Source organism: Grus americana, unplaced genomic scaffold (genome assembly GCF_028858705.1).
Source record: "Grus americana isolate bGruAme1 unplaced genomic scaffold, bGruAme1.mat H_25, whole genome shotgun sequence".
NCBI classification, from domain to species: domain Eukaryota; kingdom Metazoa; phylum Chordata; class Aves; order Gruiformes; family Gruidae; genus Grus; species Grus americana.
Genome location: NW_026561344.1, coordinates 36549 through 56403, shown reverse-complemented (window position 1 = coordinate 56403; position 19855 = coordinate 36549). Strand labels below are relative to the sequence as shown.

At 50.9% G+C, this 19855-nt stretch overlaps 1 protein-coding gene across 13 annotated transcripts in view; it reads right to left on the bottom strand.

Annotated features, from left to right (window-relative positions):
- Positions 1-331: 331 nt before the first annotated feature.
- The window catches only part of LOC129200276 (uncharacterized), a 41075-nt gene continuing 21551 nt past the window's right edge, over positions 332-19855 (bottom strand). For 5 of the 13 annotated variants that reach the window (XR_008574837.1, XR_008574835.1, XR_008574844.1 and 2 more), the window contains 2 exons: positions 9531-9684; positions 1152-4288 (listed from right to left, as the gene is read on the bottom strand). Coding sequence is in view for 2 of the 13 variants with exons in the window: in XM_054811594.1 (XP_054667569.1) it covers positions 2786-3100; positions 4152-4288 (452 nt within the window). In the remaining 11 variants the exon portion in view is untranslated. Of the gene's footprint in view, positions 1127-1151; positions 4289-4821; positions 5026-9530; positions 9685-9883; positions 10138-14117; positions 15104-19855 lie in introns of those variants that run through there. The other 8 variants (XM_054811594.1, XM_054811595.1, XR_008574838.1 and 5 more) reach the window with 7 other exon arrangements.

The following is a 19855-nucleotide window of genomic DNA, read 5'->3' as shown; positions in this document are numbered from 1 at the left end:
CAGAGCCGGTGTCGCGCAGCCGTGCCCCAGCAGCCCTGCACCGAGCGCCGTACTGCGCTCCTTGTCTGCCACGCTGTACTTTCACGTAAGATTTCCACTGAAATCCAGGAAAATTACTTATCTGCTGGGCCCTTTTGCTTGGTAGAAAAGCCATACTAATAATGAGCATCCTTGTGTGTGTTATATTACGTGTGCTGCTCCGGGGATTTCAGCCTTCTGAGACACTATACAATATCCAACTTTGCTCTTGCGTACCAGCTGACAAATAACATTAATTGTTATCCTTTCAGCGGTATGCAGGCAACAACAGTGGAAGTTTGTGATTTTTTTATTTTTTTTTTAAACAGAACCTGTCAGAGTAACGTGATTAAATGTTGCTGTCATATCCCCAAATTGGGCATACTGTAATCCTCAAGTTTTTTCAACAGTTTTGATGGTACCTTATTTCCATAATAGCAGATAAACAACCATGTAGTACAAGGCTATAATTTCATTGATTGTTCCTGGCAACCTTGTACATACCATGACAGCTCCCGCAGCTCGAGCGATTTGTCACTTGGAGCTCAAGATGCAGCTCTTCCGTCTGACACGGGCTCCGTTTTTACACACAAACCACTTAGATTTCACATCCCCAAGACAAACACACAAAGATCATATAGGAATCCGACGCTTCATTTTGCCTCATCCGCAGGGGGCCAACCAGGGAGGTGCCGCCCCAAACATCTGGGGCGTCAAACAGTGCTCCGTGCACCCGAGCGGAGCAGGCGTTTTTCACTCCAGACCCCGGCATTCCCTCCGCTCCCTTCCCACCTCGGCACCCGGCCGGGACTGGGGCATCTTCCTGGGGACTTCAAGCGACGTTTGAGGCGTGGAAAAGAAAAACAGCCTCTCCAAAAGGGAGCCTGACCTGCAGCTGGAAAACCTTGGCTGCGTGTCCATCCTGAGCTGCCTCCGAGGGCTCCGCCTCCCGGTGCGACAACCGGACCCAAAGGCGAAGGGGACGGAGCGCACGCTGCAATTTGGGAGCGCTCGTGGAAACCGCCGCTACCCTAGGGGCGTGGAAAATTCAGCCTTTTTGTCTCTTTGATAGACAAATGATCAGCGTCCTCCTTTGTAAATGATGCAGCTGTAAGAAATTAGGAAATAACTTCTAGATAAATAGATTTATTGGTGCAATTTGGCTGTACATGGCTAGAATGGTGTGTTTATAAAATATTTATAGAGTTATCCTTTGCAGTGACGGAACGAGAACCGGTTAAACAATGCGTGGGTCTTCATTAGTGCTATTTCACATGCAGGTTTGTTTTCTGTCTCGTCCCTCATTAAGTTGGCCCTCATGATAAATTGGCCCAGATCATTAATTAATAATTGCCTCTTCTGTATAAAATCAGATTCCTCAAGTTAGCACTACTGGTTATGAATTTAAGATTATGCATAAACCTGTATGCATTTCTGTGCTCCATATTTAAGTCATTCCACTATTCATCCAAAACCTCATCAGAACAGATAATAAACCACTTCATGAACAGATGTGCCACTTATTCATCTAGTTCTATAATGATAATGAAGAAAATTTAATCTGGAGTGTCTATGGAAGATGATCTAAAAGACAGATTGGTATGAATAATAAAGACACTACACAAGAATTTGAAAACTGACATGAAAAGGCAATCATTAACTGCTCTACAATGCTGCCTTTGATAGAGTCCAATAGCGTATAAAAACAAGCACCTCTTGGGTGTTGGACTCCACAAGGAGCTACTGTTTCTGCAGATGTAAATGCTCCAAATTGCTTTTACTTTAAAGAACTATAAAAGATAATTTCTCTTACAGCTGGAAGCAACATCTGACATTGCAAAATGCTGAAAACATGTTGAAGAGTTTAGATACATTCAAGGTGAGCGGGATAACATGCGTAGCTGAATATTTATCAAAAAAATAAGAAAATGCAGAGACAAGTGGAAATTTGTGAGGCCAACTTGCTCTGAAGGGCCATTTACCTCTCGTTAGCTAGATATATATTTATCTGTTTCCCCATATATGCTGCTATTGATTCCTGTCAATAGAAAAAAATCAGGAATGTAGTACAGGCAGGAGACACTTATTGTAGAAGAATATTTGTAAAGCCTTTAATGGAGCTGCATAGCGACATGATTTCCTTCAGCACTCAAAAAGATCATTTGAAATCCCCAAAGTGTCTTTGAGGAAAAAAAGCCATTGCATTCAACATTGGCGAAATGTCCTGGATTGACAACTGTCATTATTAATTCCCAAAGCAAGAAAAGCACGAACTGTGCAGCACAAGCTCTCCAAGTGACATACTAAAAAGAGAAAAAAGAGACCGCTTGGAGGGGGGGGCAGGGAATAGGTCATCATCGTGATGTCCATAAAGTGGCACTCAGAAGTTTGCTCTGGCCGCGCATTAAACACACGCGGTTCGTCATGAGCACATCAACCAGACCAGTGGGAAACATCACCCTTTGCTTCCGTGGAAGACAAACGAGGAGACCTCAGGCAGAGACAGGCTGGGGGACACAGGCGCTTTCCGCTGCGGTACGAAGTCATCAGCAAAGCTGTGTGGGACAAATGAGTCCTGGAGCGGGGCTGCTGTCTTTCAGCTGGAAGGAAGTTAACGAAACCATTCGTGACACACCAATGCGGAAAATAATTTAAGCACGTAAATAGGCTCAAGATCCTTTGAACTTCAGAAGAATTACTTTGCGTTTGACCCCTCAGCAGACCAGAGCGCTCGCCCGGGACCGGGGCTGTCAGGAAGCCTGCAGCATCAGCCCATGCCCGTCCCCCTGCGCACCGAGCAGCGGCGCATCCCCGCATCCCTCCTCTGGCCTGAGGCTGGGTACCGAGCCCAGGGACACGAGTGGCCCTGAACAAAGCCTACAGCCCATCCTGTTCGAGTCTCTCCAGAGCGCTGGCAGCCACCGGGGCTGATGGAGAAGGCATTTCCAGCTGCCCCACCTTGCTGGGCTGGAGGAGGAGGAGCTGGGCTGTGCTCCCACCCGTGCCCGTCGGTGCTCCCTCCTGCTCTGCCTCCCCGGGACCTGCTTGCAGCCACTGCTTTGCCTCTCAGTGGGAACCAGACCTAAAGCAGAACCTCATTAGTGCAGGAAAACTGAAAAGGAACTCGGCGTGAATAGATATTCATATCTGGACAAGCCGCGACTGCGAATTACTTGTGCGAGCACGCAGGACGCTGTCCTTCCCCGAGGGCCCTGGTGTCTGCGCGTGCCCTGGTGCTGTGCCCCCACACGTCCTGCACTGACACAGCCAAAGTTATTCCCTCTAGAAAATGACCCTGAGGGGAAAGAGCCTCATAACAGTAAATCTTTTTTTTTAACAGTTTGTCGACAAAGAAGTACTGTTTTTAGCACCAAAAATATTGCCAGCCTCTTTCAGCATCTGTCACAACAGCAGCAGCTGACACCGCCACAAATTCTGGGTTAAGGAGACAGGAAATAAAACGGGTTTGAGAGGGCAACGTGGAAACTGGGTTTCTCTTTTATGTCAGGTCCTTGAATCTGAACCAACAGGAGAACGTGATGGGAAGGATCTGGCCCTGCACACATGGGTCTGAGCTTGCTACAGAGTTGGGCTCCGTGGCTGCAGTAACCGGGGTCTGCTAAGGCAGAGTTTCTTCACTCTTTGTTGCTTCCTTACCGAATTTGGGGTCAAATCCTGGTTTGTGAGCTTTCTTTCAGTTTTCCTATTGATTTTGATGGAACTAGGGTTTGCTTTAATTCACTGAGCTCTTATCGTAGCGGGCACATCTCAGATTTAGGGTGTCCCCCTTGCTCCAGCTGTTTACCGAAACAGAGGACACGCAGCCATACCTCTGTGGGCTCAGACTTAGCATGCAGGAGTGCAAATGAATCAAGTGAGTTCAGCTATCGACTTCTGTGCACATTTGCTGTGGCAGCCCCCGAAGATACCAGCCGGACCGGAGTCCCGTTTGCTGGATACTGGCTGTACCTGTGCCTGTCTCTGGGCCAGGAAAAGACACTGGGGGTCCTGGTCTGCCTCCTTCAGGCCCAGGTTAGTTGTGGTAGAGCTCACCTTCCAACAACAGTTGTCAAAGATCACACCGGGGGCTTGAGATGGCTTTAAACCCAAGAGACAGACAAGAGAGCCATTACCTGGGAACCACTTGATGCTTCTTGTCCTTGGCCCAAGCAAAGCACGCTGTCCCCAACCAGCAGCATCGAACTCAGCTTTGCTGGAGATGAGGAGAGCCACCAGCGATTTTTAGTTTCCTTGGTGATCACTGTCAGATCTAAAACACCAACGTGAAATGAAAATAGAAATGTATCAGAATCCGTTATATACATTCATATTAATTACATACCTTCTCTAACATCTAGCCTTTCATGGAGTAGATTTGAGTACTTTTGGCTAGATCTCTGCTTCTCGAAGACTAGCATGAATTGGTCAAAAGGATAAGTATTTAATCTTCTAATGATAGAGTAGACATTCTAATAGTGAGATTGGTTTATTCTTAGGATACCTTCAATAAAGGATATACATCTTCCCAAGGACGAGTAATTACTTGAGCAGCCTACAGCAATTTGTCAATGAGAATGACCCTGAGACTAGTTAAAGTTCATAAGGTGCAACGTGAGTCACCATTAGAAAATAACAGTACTATTTCTCTCAATAACACAAGGTGAAAATTCAATAGCAAACTGGTATGAAATATTATGAGCCAAACTAAATCACAGATGAGTAGATGAAGAATTACAGTTGTTTCTCATTTGGGAAGCAAATGTGAGAGTACGTATTCTGAGTGCTTGAGAGGAAATTTGGTACCTTTGGTAACATAGATATAAGGATTTAAAGGAAGAACATTGAAATGGTTTTCATTTTTTACTGTAGTCATGGAACTTGAAAAGGCAATGAACGATCCCAGAAAGCATTTTAAGGACTCCAGTTCCAAAGTGCTGGTGGCTCAAGAGCAAACGGTCGGGTGGTCCAGCGGCCATCGCAGAGAGTACAACACTGCTGGAGGAGAGGCTGCAGGAAATGGATGTGAACGCACAGGATTATACCATGTCTGTTATCTGCCCGATGCACGCCCTGTCCTGCCGAATTGACTCATGATGTGGCACAGCTCAGGACACTCTCTCCTGACGTGAGTCCTCGGTAGGCATGGCCTTGGCAGGACACCCCATCCCACAGCCCTCCTGCCTGACCTACAGCTCCTGCTCTCCTCCACCTCCACGTTGCACCGATGGGAAACGGCAGGGACAGGCAAGTGTGAAGCAAGCGACCCCTCTGCACTGTTTTTCCAGCTCCGTGCTGGCAGCAGCACAGTCCTTGATATTCTGGTGCAGGACAAGGGGATCTGCTGCGGCACGGCTCGCTCCTTTCCCGGACAAGGTCTTGCCCAGCCTTGCAGCAGCTCGTCCCTCGCCTGGGAGGAGCAGCAGAGCAGCCGGGGAGCCGCGGGCAGCGAGGCTCCGCTCCCCACCGCTGCCGGGTGCAGGCAGAGTTTACAGAACTACACTGTAAAACCTGACGGTGCAGTGAGAGTATGGCCACTGATCAAATATGTACTCTGATGGATTACACACAATCTTAAATATTATAGGAGAATGTATTTCATCTAGACAGGAAACTTTAAGCAGGACACAACAGACATTTTTCTTACAATATTAACAATTTGCCATCTGAACTTTATCTTCTCCTTGGATAATAACCACTAGACACTGGGTAAAGGAACAATTGATTTAAGATCTCAATCAAAAGAAAGCATTCCTCTTATCTGTATAGCCAAGCACTGAAGTAACAGTCATCTGGGGTTATTGTACATTTGTCAGTCCATTAAAAGCATAGACTCAAGATCTATATGTGGAATGTAAGACATTTGCGGAAATGACTCTTGCAAAAATCTTTAGTGGTTAAGAGCTTGCAGTCTATGCCTTTCCCTTGGTTTCCACAATGTTTACTAAAAAAGACAAGGGAAAAAAAATTTATACTTCCTATACTCAAACTTTCTTCCCTCTTTCCATGTGCTTTTGCTTAATGATTTAATTGCTACTCTGACAAGGAGTGATGTGGTGCGCAAGGTACACTTCCCTCCATCCCTCTCCGGTTAGTCGGGGTGTCCTCACCCACTTTGGTGCAAACACAAGGAGCTTCTATGGATTTGGAAATAAAACCACAGCACCATAGTAGCAATTTGTGTTATTTTGTGTTATGAAATATTTGCCACCGTGAATTTATCAGAGACCTATTCCTGACAAAGCCCAGTAGCCCAATGTGCTGGGCTTGCAAACAAAACTGGAGGAGTATTTGACGTGGCCCTTTTCAATCCTACTCATCTGCCGAAGATGGAGGAGGAATTCATCACAACATTACAAATGAGAAAAGCACGTTGGGCTTATATCGCATGCCCGACACTGAGTGTGAGTGCAGTTTGAAATGCACAAACTAATGATGGATGGCTGATTTCAAACAAGACCAATTTGATAATGATTTTTTCCCCACATTCTGCCGTCTCTTGTAGAGTATATACTGATGTGAGGCAGAGATGTCAAACCGAAACTATTCTGAGTTTTAAATCACAGTATGTTCATTGACAAAATTAAGTATCCAAATCCTTTTTTCTTCCTAAACTTATTTCTAGCAATTATTTTAAGACACAGCATACAATCTGTGCACCCTCAACTGATCTCACCTAGGATTTCCAAAGCAAGACCCTTGCTATCCAAAGTTTGCTCTACTGTCGATGGATGATGCCCTCTTACCAGTTAAATCTGAATTATTACTGATCTAGGCCAACCGTTGATACCCTGTGTGTGTGTGTTGGACTGTAGAGCTAAAGCTGCAGTGCTAAAACAGGTGAAACCGCGCCCACAGCCTTTGTTACGCCGGGTTTAACTCTGACCAAGCTTGTGCTGCCGCAGAACAGCCCTAAAGGCGGGTGCCCACCACACACACACAGCTCCCTGCCTCCCCCCGGGCACACGGAGGCTTCTGCTGCCCCCACACCCACGGACGCTGATGTCTCCTAGGTGGGAAGGGCATGTCCACCCCAGAGCCCTCTCCCTCTTTTGCACAGTCTCCACGCTAGTGGAGAAGGGGGCTCCACCGAGGTCTTCCTCTTCAGCCGCAGATGCAGCTCAAGGAGGAATGATGGCGATGGGCAGACACGCCGTCAACACCGTCCGATGGCACAGGCCTTGGTGTGCAAAGCGCTCGGCCAAACTACACCAAACTTTCGGCAGGTCTCCCGCACGGCACAGAGCGAGGTGGCTGAGGAATCTGGTGCAAGTCGTGTTTATTTTTAACATGACTGTTCTGCAAAGATAATTGTGTCAAGCTGAATGCGCGGCGCACTGGTTCCACTTCTATTCCAGTTACCATGGTTGCTAATACTTAAAAAACTGCCTGAGAAAGGAAGAGAATTGTTCTCCCCATGCTGGGAAATGTCTCCCTGGCTCATTCCTGCCCACATAGTGCAGCAATGCCGCTGGTCTCCGCTTCAGATGTGAAAGCTGGCGGAGATCTGCCTAGCCGGGTCTGGCAGATGGAGCTCGATTTCTCGTGGTTTATCACCGCACTGGCAGAACAAATCTCCTCACCTCTGCTTTGGTTTTATGGAGGGAGAAATCCTTCTTACTGTTGCTGCCAGTAGGCATCCGTGGGAGAAAAGAGAAGTGCACTTGCATCCCAAAGACTGTGCTGGTGTGTTAGATCTGAGCTGGTAACAGCGCGCAGTACCAGGCGGACAAGAACAAGGCAAAAGCTCAGAAAGGCAAACCAAGTGCAGACAAAATTCATGTCCCTTAAGCACAATGCTGCCCTATGACAAGCAAAAAACTCCACAAAATTTAAAAAAAACAAAATAGTGGAGAGAGAACAGGTATTTCCAAGTACGACGGATGTGAGCATGATCAAGTGAGCTATTTAACAGCGTGAGCCTTTGCCTTAGTCCTGTTGCTAAGCAGGGGCAGCATCTCCCTTCCCGCCGGCAGGTTCAGCCGTGCCAACAGCCGAGCAAGCTGTGCGGGTGCGGTGTGGCGGGACGTACCACCGCCTGCCCCCGCGCTGTGCCAGGGCCCCCACTCATCGCCAGTGTGGGTCTCATCTCCCCAGGGCTGCGGTCCGCGCGCGGGATGGACCTGGCCCACGTCGCTCCAGCAGGCACCTCCGACAGCATACGTGAAATGCCTCTGGCTGCCAATCCCCTTCAGTATTCTCCATAGTGCAGAGCAATAAAACAATATTGAATCGATACGGATTTGAAAAGTCTTTTGACTCCAGGTCTGCCGCAAAATCCTCCAGCAGGTTGAGTTCCCTCTGGCTCTCCACCTCCCTCCATCCATGGGACCATTCCCTACATACAAAGAACTAAAGCAAAATGTCACACCAGAAAAATACCTGAACTCTGTGGAGTTGAAATTCGCAATGAATTATGCATTATCAATGAGGCAACACAATTAGCTGAATCATTAAATCTCTAATATGGTGTCAGAATCAAAGGGACTTTGGTTCAATTTACCTTCATTCGGGAGACTCAGAACAGGGTTTAGTGCCAGTTTAGCTAAATTCACACCTTGACTCACTTGCATTCACCTCTCAGAGCATTTCCACGAGGAAGTTTCCCTTTGCCCAGACGGCGCCTTCCCTGGGAAGTATAACCAGTGAGACCTCACCGCCAGCACCCGTTTCTCCTTTCTACTGGTTTGAGCGAAGTCTGTAAGGAGAAGGCTGCTGCGGGACGCCTCACTCCGGTGGGCAGCGGGGATTGCTGCGCTGGTCAGCACGATGACGCCGGGAGGAGGAGGAGTGGCCGGGTGGCCTGGTCCTGCCGGGGAGCTGGACCCCAGACACGGCTGCTGCCGCGGGCAGAGGCTGACACGGAGGTGCTGCGGCAGGCTGCGGGGAGCGGGCTCCCAGGGGCTGTTCCCGAGTCGCCATTAAGCGACAGGAACGGAACGAGGGACCAGAAACTGAGTCACCAAAACAACCGGTCAGCTGGTGAAACACTCTGTGTTCCTCCATGGGAATTTTTAATTTTATTGCTAATGTTTCAAAGAAAATTATTAAACATATCCAGGAAATAAATATTTCTACTGGAATAGATTTTTCCTGTTTTCATAAAAAATGTTTGACCAGCTCCTCCTAGGCACCTTGGCATGCCATCCCCTGCTGTCATCCCTGGACCTAATTATTCAAACGCCTACGCAACCATTTGGAAACCACTGCGCTGCAAGCACTGTTGGTTTTCCTCTGTTTTCTGGTACACGGCTGACCAGAAGGCATCATTGCATGTGGTAAGCTGCTGACACACCTGTGTTTAGGCACTATCACAAAATAATAAATTGGAAGATGTCCCAAAACGTATCCAAGACAAGACCCTGTCGTGCATCCGTGCTACTCTTTAAGCCTCTGCAATGGATACGCTTCTTAATATCCCTGTCCATCTGTCCCCAGGCTTCACATTCTTACTCTATTTTTTTACTGAAACTGTCAATGAAGAAACAATATGTGTTTACATCACATAGTGTCACCTGGTGCTCCAGGACGGCAGATCACCTCCGATCAGCCCTTGTAGTTCTGCAGCACATCATTCGATACACGGCGGGTTTGGCTGGGAAGTATTTTGTCCCTGTGCTCTGGAGAGGTCAGCTGAGACTTCACAGCGGCTCCTTTTGGCTGCTGAGTCTGCCAACGGAAAAAAAGCAATAACAATACCTGGATCACTGACAATTCAGTGAAAAAGAGCCATGGAATTAAGGCTCGCCTGGCTCTACTGTTTCCTTCTAAATGAGTATCTGGTTTATTGCTACCTATTCGTAAAGTTATCCATCATTCCTCACAAAATTTGGTACGAATTCATGTGAAAAGTCATTGCAATATTCACCTTCCATTATTCTCCTGTCTTTATGCCCATTCAACCCAGCTGCAGAAATAACACCGCGTGACACCAGCGCCGACGAACAAAACCTTGTCGTGGGACGAGGCGGCCGCGGCCACCGGCAGGACACGTGCCAGCGGGTCTGGGGGAAGGCGAGGACATGAGGCAACGTCTCCTGTGTACGCATAATCTGCTCTGTCTCAATTACACAGTTCACAGGCAGCTAATAGCCCAGTAATGACATGCTGAAAAGAACTGGCGAGCACTTACACACTGCTACACCAGCAGAATACCAAGATGGAGCAGGGAGCTGCCGGCCGTGCAAAGGCTGAGACTCCAGTGGAGGGCTTTGTCCCCAGCCGTTTTCGGTCAAAATTTCTCTCCACTGATGTCACTCACAAAAACCCCAAGAACAGCAGAAATAGGCGGTGTTGATCCCATTGCCTCCCTCCCGGCACCGGCAGAGCCGGGAGCGCCGAATCCCAGGGCCGCAAGCCTGCGCTGGAGGCAGGGCATCCTCCGAGCCGCCTGCCAGCTTGTCTGGTTGTTATTTTTAAGCTTGTTTGAGCAGAGGCTCCTTTTCAGAGAGCAGTGCTTCCTGGCCAGATCTGGGGAGAAAAGGGACATCGACGTCTCTCTTCAGACATTTTGGAATATATAAAGCAAGTTATGAATAATATGAAATTCCGCTGGCGATGTGCATAATGTGCGCAAGAAGCACGGGAGAATGGAGGGCGCTTGAGAGCCAGGTCACAGAACGCTCTCCACGTGCAGCATTTCTCCTGAGCAGATCAAATAGTGTCTCAGTAAGGACTTATAAATATTAATACAGCACCTGTTTCAATTCCTCTCAACCAGCAGGAGCAGCCGTGCCCGGTGTGCACGGTGATGCGGAAAGGGAGCAGTTTGTGACAAGTCTCCCGTGTTTACTTTCATGCTTTTTTGTAGGATTGCATGGGCTGCTTTTTTAATGGGCACTCTGGGTGAAAGCAAAGGTACTCTAGTCACTGGCTGAGGAAAGTAAAGCTTCATAATTTCACAGACGTGCACCACATCCTCACAAAGAGAAGAAGAAGGGTTCGGTGGGTTCCAGAAGTGAAGAAGGGGATCTCAGGGAGGGATGCAGGTCTGAGGTACATGTGCCTGTATTTAGAAGCGCCCTTGGCCACTTGAATTATTCAGAATTGCCAGCATATTACCTTGCAGAAAGTACCCTCCTACGTAGAGGAAAATGCAGCAGATATTAAATTTTGTTCCGTGTCAATACAGAAGTTATTGCTGCCTTCGTACCCCATGAGACGCTGCTCTGTAACTGGTCAGCGACTGCACGCGGGGGCCACCGAGGTTAAAGCTCTTTACAAACGCTGCTCTTCCCTAACAGAGAAATTACGGGTTTGGGTAAAGGGCAATCCATGCAGTTCTGCCCTCCTGAAGATTTACAATGCTGGAAAGCGAGCTACTATATTTCACCTGATACTGAAACCTTCCCTCACACAGGTTGCCCAAACTGGGTTCTGCCACAGAACGTGAAACCCACCGGGACTGCCCGAGCCCCGCAGAGCAGCGTCCTGCCCCGCGCGCCTGCCGGACCTGCGCGCCCTGCACGAGGCACCTCTTGTCCCTCACCCGGCCCGGGTCTGCGCACCGTGCTGGACTTGAGCTGCTAATAAACAGCGATGACACAGCTCAGGAGTTTCAAATGCGAGGGGAAGAAATAGAGAATAGCCACAAAACATTTACTGTGAAATAAGCTCAAAGTGCTTTTATAACTATTACTCACATCATGAGATACTGCTGTGATACAGTGATAAACACATCCAACCATAAAAATATTATGTATTTGCTTTTTGAGTCACCTCTGTGTACTTCAGCGCAGAAAACTTTGGTATAACGTCATTGCAGGGGACCGCATGCGAGCACCCGCACCTCCCGAGCGCTTCCGCACCCACAGCAGAAGGGAGCGAGGCGGTGCTGGCCTCTGCAGAAGGAGAACAGGCACACGAAGAGACCGGCCGAGGCCACAGAGACGCGCTCCAGCACCCCCCGACCCCAGAAGAAACCCGCACTTGCTGGACCCTGGTCCATCGTGAGCATGATGCAATGAGGCACGAGAGCGAGCGTTTCAGAACGACCCGAGTCAGTGAGGGAGGGAAGCAGGGACTGTGGGAGCAGGTTTCTGGATGATAACCTCACCTTAGTTGATGTTCTATAGAATCTCTGCTTCGCCTCTCCCGCCTTTCGCTATCCCTGTTTTTCAGCGAGGACCCACATGCGCCAGGGTGAATTAGAACAGGCAGTTTAGGTATTTCAGTGCTTCAGTCGATTCACAGGTTTCTTGGGAATAAAATCCAGATGTTCTTACTCTCATCTTCCCCTTTTTGTTTCTGCCTTCCTGTTTTAGCCAGATGGACCTTAGCTATTCCTTGAAGCTACATTCAGTTTCTGATGTATTTTCCATGAGCAAAAGGGGAACTTCTTTTTTTTTTTTTTCTTCCATCACCAATTTTCTACAGTAAATAAGAAAAGGAAATGGAAAAACCTCGTAGGAAGTCCCAGGCTGCTGAGGCTTTTTAAATGGGCTCAGAGCTCAGGCATGAGGCAGATTAATCACAGAGCAGGCATGTTGAGCCAGTGCAGAAGATGACTTTTCAGAGCTAACATAAGGAAGAAGGATTAATTGAGCGAAGGGAGTAGGAACAAGAGAAGCCTGAGCATGAGCCACCAGGTACAGGAGAGTCCGGATGTGGCAGCACTGAGACTATTCAACAAAATTAAGCAAGGCCATGGAAAAGATTTCCTTTGGATGAACGCTTGCATCATTCTAATGTGCTTGCAAGAAATTGTAGATGATTAATTGTATCATTTCCATATCCTGCTCCTAAGCGAGGTACTTAAAGGAAACCGTGTTTCTGTTGCTGCCTGGCCCACAAACCCAGGGTGTCAGCCGCTCCAGAACAGCTTCGATATCAAAAAGAGACAGGCAAAAGAGTAACAGCCCCTATGTCCCCTGAAATGTATCCCATTCCTCAGGTTAACACTTTAAAAACGTACCACATGGAAATGTAGCCCTCATTTAACAAAAATAAATAACTGAAGTCAAATAACAGGTTGCTGTCGACAGAAAGCAGCACATGCCAAATATAACGATGCCTTTTCACGCAGTGTTAGTGCTCCAGGACGGTTAATCTGTGCCCCATGGTCCCTTTACCCTAAAAATACCTAAGATACGTTGCAGTGCTTTCTCCACCGGGAAACCTACCCGTAGTACTACAGCCATCAGAGCTGAGATTCAGATCCCTCTGTCATTTCTCCCCTCTCGTTCACCTACCAGTGCTGCAAGGTAGAGCCAAACAAAAGAAGGAACAGCAAAGCTCCTGCTGCCGCGGGGCACCCTCGCTCCTCGGGACGGCGCAGTTCTGCTCGCCCAGCAGCCGGCTCCTCCTTCACGCTTCATTCCCTCCTGGTTTCCGACCGTGTATGTCCCTGTGTATCTTCAGCCCCCAGTAGTTAGTTTCCTTGGGGCGGGAAGGTGGCTCTCAGAGCACCTGAAAGCTGGTTTCTGCGTGTTCTGTTTCTCTGTGATGATATTACTCGTGAATAAGCAAAAGGAGAGCTTTACTCCTATCTAAAACCAGGCAGGTAAGCAAATGTGTCGCACGGGGCATGGAGACAAGCCGTCAGTGGGACGTTATCTGGTGCTGGAAAATCTGGAGTGTGCTTAAATAGCTGCTGAGTTGGGTAGTCTCGGGGTACCTACAACGTATAGCTGCCTTCTCATGGGGGTTTGTCGATTCTCTGAGCCGGTTGGGGAAGAATCAGCTTCTCAGAGACAAATATCCGGAGATCTGAACCGAAAAGGTGTGGTTTTGACTTGTGTGTCATTCTGAAAACCTTCCCATCAATCCAGGACTTCATTTTGGTTTCTCAGCATCACTGACTTGTTCTGAAGCTGCCATTGATTTACTGCTCAATTTCTGAGCAGTTTGAAGAGTTTTTCCCCAGCATAAATGCTACTTGTTTGAAGTAGAAATTGAATCTGATGGGGAAACTTCTTTTAATTTGCAAAAACAAAGAAGGTTAAAAGGAGCAGAGAAAAAAACCCAACCTCCTCAAACCTCTGACTGACAACTTTTGATGTAGCAATGGTACAACAGCAGTTCCTGTACTGATTTAAAGACCAAACCAAAACCACACCACCTTTCCAACCCTCGCATCACTGAGACACGTTGAAAGGACGTACCGAAGCCCTCCCAGGGCAGAGCACTGTGGTCTGGCTCAGGACGTTCACGAGGCACGTGCTGATCCCTGAGGTTGCAGCTCACTCGTGGTCTGCTGCAATGGTTGGTACCGTGTATTTGAGGTGCACGATTCCAAGCGAACCTATGGAGACTTCAGAATGCTTTACGGATACGAACAAAGCAAACCTTAAGACCATCTCCCCCTTTTGCTCTCCCATATGGGATGTGAGGCAGTACTCACCTTCCAAACACGGTGGGGGAGAGGGAAAGGCTCCGTGTCCTGCTCCAGGGAGTCTCCACTGAGATGGAGCAGGTTGCAGATCTCCAGGTCTGTGACCTCAAGTTGTACTTTAAACCATCAGCCCAAACCCGTGCTCTGCGTCCTTCCCAGCATCTCCTAGCCAGGTTACCCTCTCTTGCCATCCGTGACCACTACTGCACCGCCGTGCACTCGTATTTTCTGCGAGGACGGAGCAGGCTTTCAGAACAAATTCCACCGTCACCACACAAAGTAGCACTGTTATCAAAATCTGGTAACGAACCAGCTCTGAAATGAATTAATGTGGTTTTCTTCTAAGCGTTCAGAGACACCTTACTGTGTCATTTTCCACTAAACACACAGTGTTTCTCTTTGCTGAATTTATTTGCCGTTTACCCATGTCTGTACATTTGCATTCTCTGTTGCTGCATTATGTTCGTAATGAATTTTCATTTGTACGTTGTAGAGAAATCTCTCGTTCAGTCATCACACAAACGCTGCTTCTTGTTTCCTCATCCAATAACTCAAAAGCAGAGACTGTAATTTTCAAGTGTAAAGGAAAATGATGTTTTTGAAGATCGCATTCTGTGCAGAATAATTCAAAGTACGTCACGTTTCTTTCACTGCGAGATCCTGGATCATCGGTTCCTTCTTTCTATTAATAAGCTGTTCCCAGTAACACTGAAACGTAGGTTCCCGGCTGAGCGTTACAAACCTAGAAGGGAAATACCTTGACCTGCTTTCCCTCGGAGCTGCCTGCCGTCCCCAGAGGAGGAGGACGCGGCCGTGGCACCCCCTGCCTGGGCCGGTGCCTTGGGGCAGAGGCGCGGCGCGGGCGGTTGGGAAAGCGGACGCCTGGGATGGCAGGGGCTGGCGCAAGCCGACGAGAGGTGCGATACGCACGCGGGAGACGCGGCGGCGGGGACGGAGCTGGCAGTCAGCGAGCAGCTCTGGCTCCTGCTGGGCTGCATATTGCGATGGCTCACTGTTCCCGAGCTCAAACTGCTGTTTTGGATGTCGTTAGCCTCCGGAGTTCAAGATAGGACTAATTACGGATGACAGACTGTACTGTTCTTTTATCACAGGTTTTTGATTAACGTGAGACATTGCCTTTGACTATTTCCTGTGCCAAATTATCCTTTCAATTACTGAAGCCTACATCCCAAGTATTTACAACTGGTTGCTCTTGTTGAAGGAGAACAGAAAGAAAAGGATAAAAAATAAGACGTAGCTCTCCTTCAACTCCTGCCCAACGCTCCTCTGGCATCACTCAAGTCCTGTCTGTACCTACAGTGAGAAGTGCAAAAGCGTACTAACACTGGGTTTTTTTATCACAGCTTTGCACCTTTTAGGCCAAGCTAAAAGCAGGGCTCTGGCCCTCACAACGTATGACTGAGTGCTAAAGCAAGACACACTTTAAGTCAAACAAAGAGCGTGCAAATCCACTGCAGCCCCGCAGAGCCGTGCCTGCGCATCGGAGGCGGGAGGGGATTGCAGCGGGAAGAGCGGGTTACAAAGCGGGATTTTGCAAAACGCAGGACACGAGCCCGTCCTGCTGCTGCCAGCTCTGCAGCAAGACCGAGCGGGAAAGTGGCTTCTGGGAGACCCTTGGCAGGGTCCAAGCAGCCGAAAGCTGCCCCCCCGCCCCCCCCCCCACCTCTGCCCTTCGGGCTCATCCCACCCCAGCGCGGCGGGCGCACCTCTGCCCCGTCACGGACCCCTGCGCCCCACACCCTGCTCTGCATCCCTGCCGCGAGCGCAGCCTGGCGCCAGCCTTCGCCACCTCCCAGGGCTGCAAGTAGGTTAGATTAAATCTGGCGGACCAGATTTTGGTCACCTTAAAAACAACAACACCCCCCCTTTTCCCTCGCAGCCCTCCCACACACACATCTGCCACGCTTAGGCTGGAAAATGAAATCACTTTTCCACTCAGCTGGCAGGAGTCAGCCGATAACTCATGAGAACAACAGTGGTTCAGAACAAATTAACCACGTCAGGCAAGCGGCTGAAGCAGAGGCAGGGAGGGCTGGGGGCGGCTCAGCCGCGGGGTGGGCGCAGCCGGGTCTGTCCCTGCCCGGGGGCACCGCGGCTGGGAATGACGGCTGGGAATGACGGCTGGGAATGATGGCTGGGAATGATGGCTGGGAATGACGGCTGGGAGTGATGGCTGGGAGTGATGGCTGGGAATGATGGCTGGGAATGATGGCTGGGAATGACGGCTGGGAGCGATGGCTGGGAATGACGGCTGGGAATGACGGCTGGGAATGATGGCTGGGAATGATGGCTGGGAATGACGGCTGGGAGTGATGGCTGGGAGCGATGGCTGGGAGTGATGGCTGGGAATGATGGCTGGGAATGATGGCTGGGAATGATGGCTGGGAATGACGGCTGGGAATGACGGCTGGGAATGATGGCTGGGAGCGATGGCTGGGAGTGATGGCTGGGAATGATGGCTGGGAATGACGGCTGGGAGTGATGGCTGGGAGTGATGGCTGGGAATGATGGCTGGGAATGACGGCTGGGAATGATGGCTGGGAATGATGGCTGGGAGTGATGGCTGGGAGTGATGGCTGGGAGTGATGGCTGGGAATGATGGCTGGGAATGACGGCTGGGAATGACGGCTGGGAATGATGGCTGGGAGCGATGGCTGGGAGTGATGGCTGGGAATGATGGCTGGGAATGACGGCTGGGAGTGATGGCTGGGAGTGATGGCTGGGAGTGATGGCTGGGAGTGACGGCTGGGAGCGATGGCTGGGAATGATGGCTGGGAGCGATGGCTGGGAATGATGGCTGGGAATGACGGCTGGGAGTGATGGCTGGGAGTGATGGCTGGGAATGATGGCTGGGAATGATGGCTGGGAGCGATGGCTGGGAGCGATGGCTGGGAATGATGGCTGGGAATGACGGCTGGGAATGACGGCTGGGAATGACGGCTGGGAATGACGGCTGGGAATGACGGCTGGGAGTGATGGCTGGGAGCGATGGCTGGGAATGACGGCTGGGAGTGATGGCTGGGAGTGATGGCTGGGAATGATGGCTGGGAATGATGGCTGGGAGCGATGGCTGGGAGCGATGGCTGGGAATGACGGCTGGGAATGACGGCTGGGAGTGATGGCTGGGAATGACGGCTGGGAATGACGGCTGGGAGCGATGGCTGGGAGTGATGGCTGGGAATGATGGCTGGGAATGACGGCTGGGAGTGATGGCTGGGAGTGATGGCTGGGAATGACGGCTGGGAGTGATGGCTGGGAGCGATGGCTGGGAGCGATGGCTGGGAGCGATGGCTGGGAGTGATGGCTGGGAGTGATGGCTGGGAATGACGGCTGGGAATGACGGCTGGGAGTGATGGCTGGGAATGACGGCTGGGAATGACGGCTGGGAATGATGGCTGGGAATGACGGCTGGGAATGACGGCTGGGAATGATGGCTGGGAATGATGGCTGGGAATGATGGCTGGGAGTGATGGCTGGGAATGATGGCTGGGAATGATGGCTGGGAGTGATGGCTGGGAATGATGGCTGGGAGCGATGGCTGGGAATGATGGCTGGGAATGACGGCTGGGAGTGATGGCTGGGAGTGATGGCTGGGAATGACGGCTGGGAATGATGGCTGGGAGCGATGGCTGGGAGCGATGGCTGGGAATGACGGCTGGGAATGACGGCTGGGAATGACGGCTGGGAATGACGGCTGGGAGTGATGGCTGGGAGCGATGGCTGGGAATGACGGCTGGGAGCGATGGCTGGGAGTGATGGCTGGGAGTGATGGCTGGGAATGACGGCTGGGAGTGATGGCTGGGAGCGATGGCTGGGAGCGATGGCTGGGAGTGATGGCTGGGAGTGATGGCTGGGAATGACGGCTGGGAATGACGGCTGGGAGTGATGGCTGGGAGTGATGGCTGGGAATGACGGCTGGGAATGACGGCTGGGAATGATGGCTGGGAATGACGGCTGGGAATGACGGCTGGGAATGATGGCTGGGAATGATGGCTGGGAGTGATGGCTGGGAATGACGGCTGGGAATGACGGCTGGGAATGATGGCTGGGAATGATGGCTGGGAATGACGGCTGGGAATGACGGCTGGGAATGATGGCTGGGAATGATGGCTGGGAATGATGGCTGGGAATGACGGCTGGGAGTGATGGCTGGGAATGACGGCTGGGAATGATGGCTGGGAGTGATGGCTGGGAGCGATGGCTGGGAGTGATGGCTGGGAATGATGGCTGGGAATGATGGCTGGGAGCGATGGCTGGGAGTGATGGCTGGGAATGACGGCTGGGAATGACGGCTGGGAGTGATGGCTGGGAGCGATGGCTGGGAGCGATGGCTGGGAGTGATGGCTGGGAATGATGGCTGGGAATGATGGCTGGGAGCGATGGCTGGGAGTGATGGCTGGGAATGACGGCTGGGAATGACGGCTGGGAGTGATGGCTGGGAGCGATGGCTGGGAGCGATGGCTGGGAGTGATGGCTGGGAGCGATGGCTGGGAATGACGGCTGGGAGTGATGGCTGGGAGCGATGGCTGGGAGCGATGGCTGGGAGTGATGGCTGGGAATGATGGCTGGGAATGATGGCTGGGAGCGATGGCTGGGAGTGATGGCTGGGAATGACGGCTGGGAATGACGGCTGGGAGTGATGGCTGGGAGCGATGGCTGGGAGCGATGGCTGGGAGTGATGGCTGGGAGCGATGGCTGGGAATGATGGCTGGGAATGATGGCTGGGAATGATTGCTGGGAATGATGGCTGGGAGCGATGGCTGGGAGCGATGGCTGGGAGCGATGGCTGGGAGTGATGGCTGGGAATGATGGCTGGGAATGACGGCTGGGAGTGATGGCTGGGAGCGATGGCTGGGAATGATGGCTGGGAATGATGGCTGGGAATGACGGCTGGGAATGACGGCTGGGAGTGATGGCTGGGAGTGATGGCTGGGAGTGATGGCTGGGAGTGATGGCTGGGAATGACGGCTGGGAGTGATGGCTGGGAGCGATGGCTGGGAGCGATGGCTGGGAGTGATGGCTGGGAGTGATGGCTGGGAGTGATGGCTGGGAATGATGGCTGGGAATGATGGCTGGGAATGACGGCTGGGAGTGATGGCTGGGAGTGATGGCTGGGAATGATGGCTGGGAGTGATGGCTGGGAGCGATGGCTGGGAGCGATGGCTGGGAGTGATGGCTGGGAGTGATGGCTGGGAATGATGGCTGGGAATGACGGCTGGGAGTGATGGCTGGGAGTGATGGCTGGGAATGATGGCTGGGAATGACGGCTGGGAGTGATGGCTGGGAATGACGGCTGGGAGCGATGGCTGGGAATGATGGCTGGGAATGATGGCTGGGAATGACGGCTGGGAGTGATGGCTGGGAGCGATGGCTGGGAGCGATGGCTGGGAGCGATGGCTGGGAATGATGGCTGGGAATGATGGCTGGGAATGACGGCTGGGAATGACGGCTGGGAATGATGGCTGGGAATGATGGCTGGGAGTGATG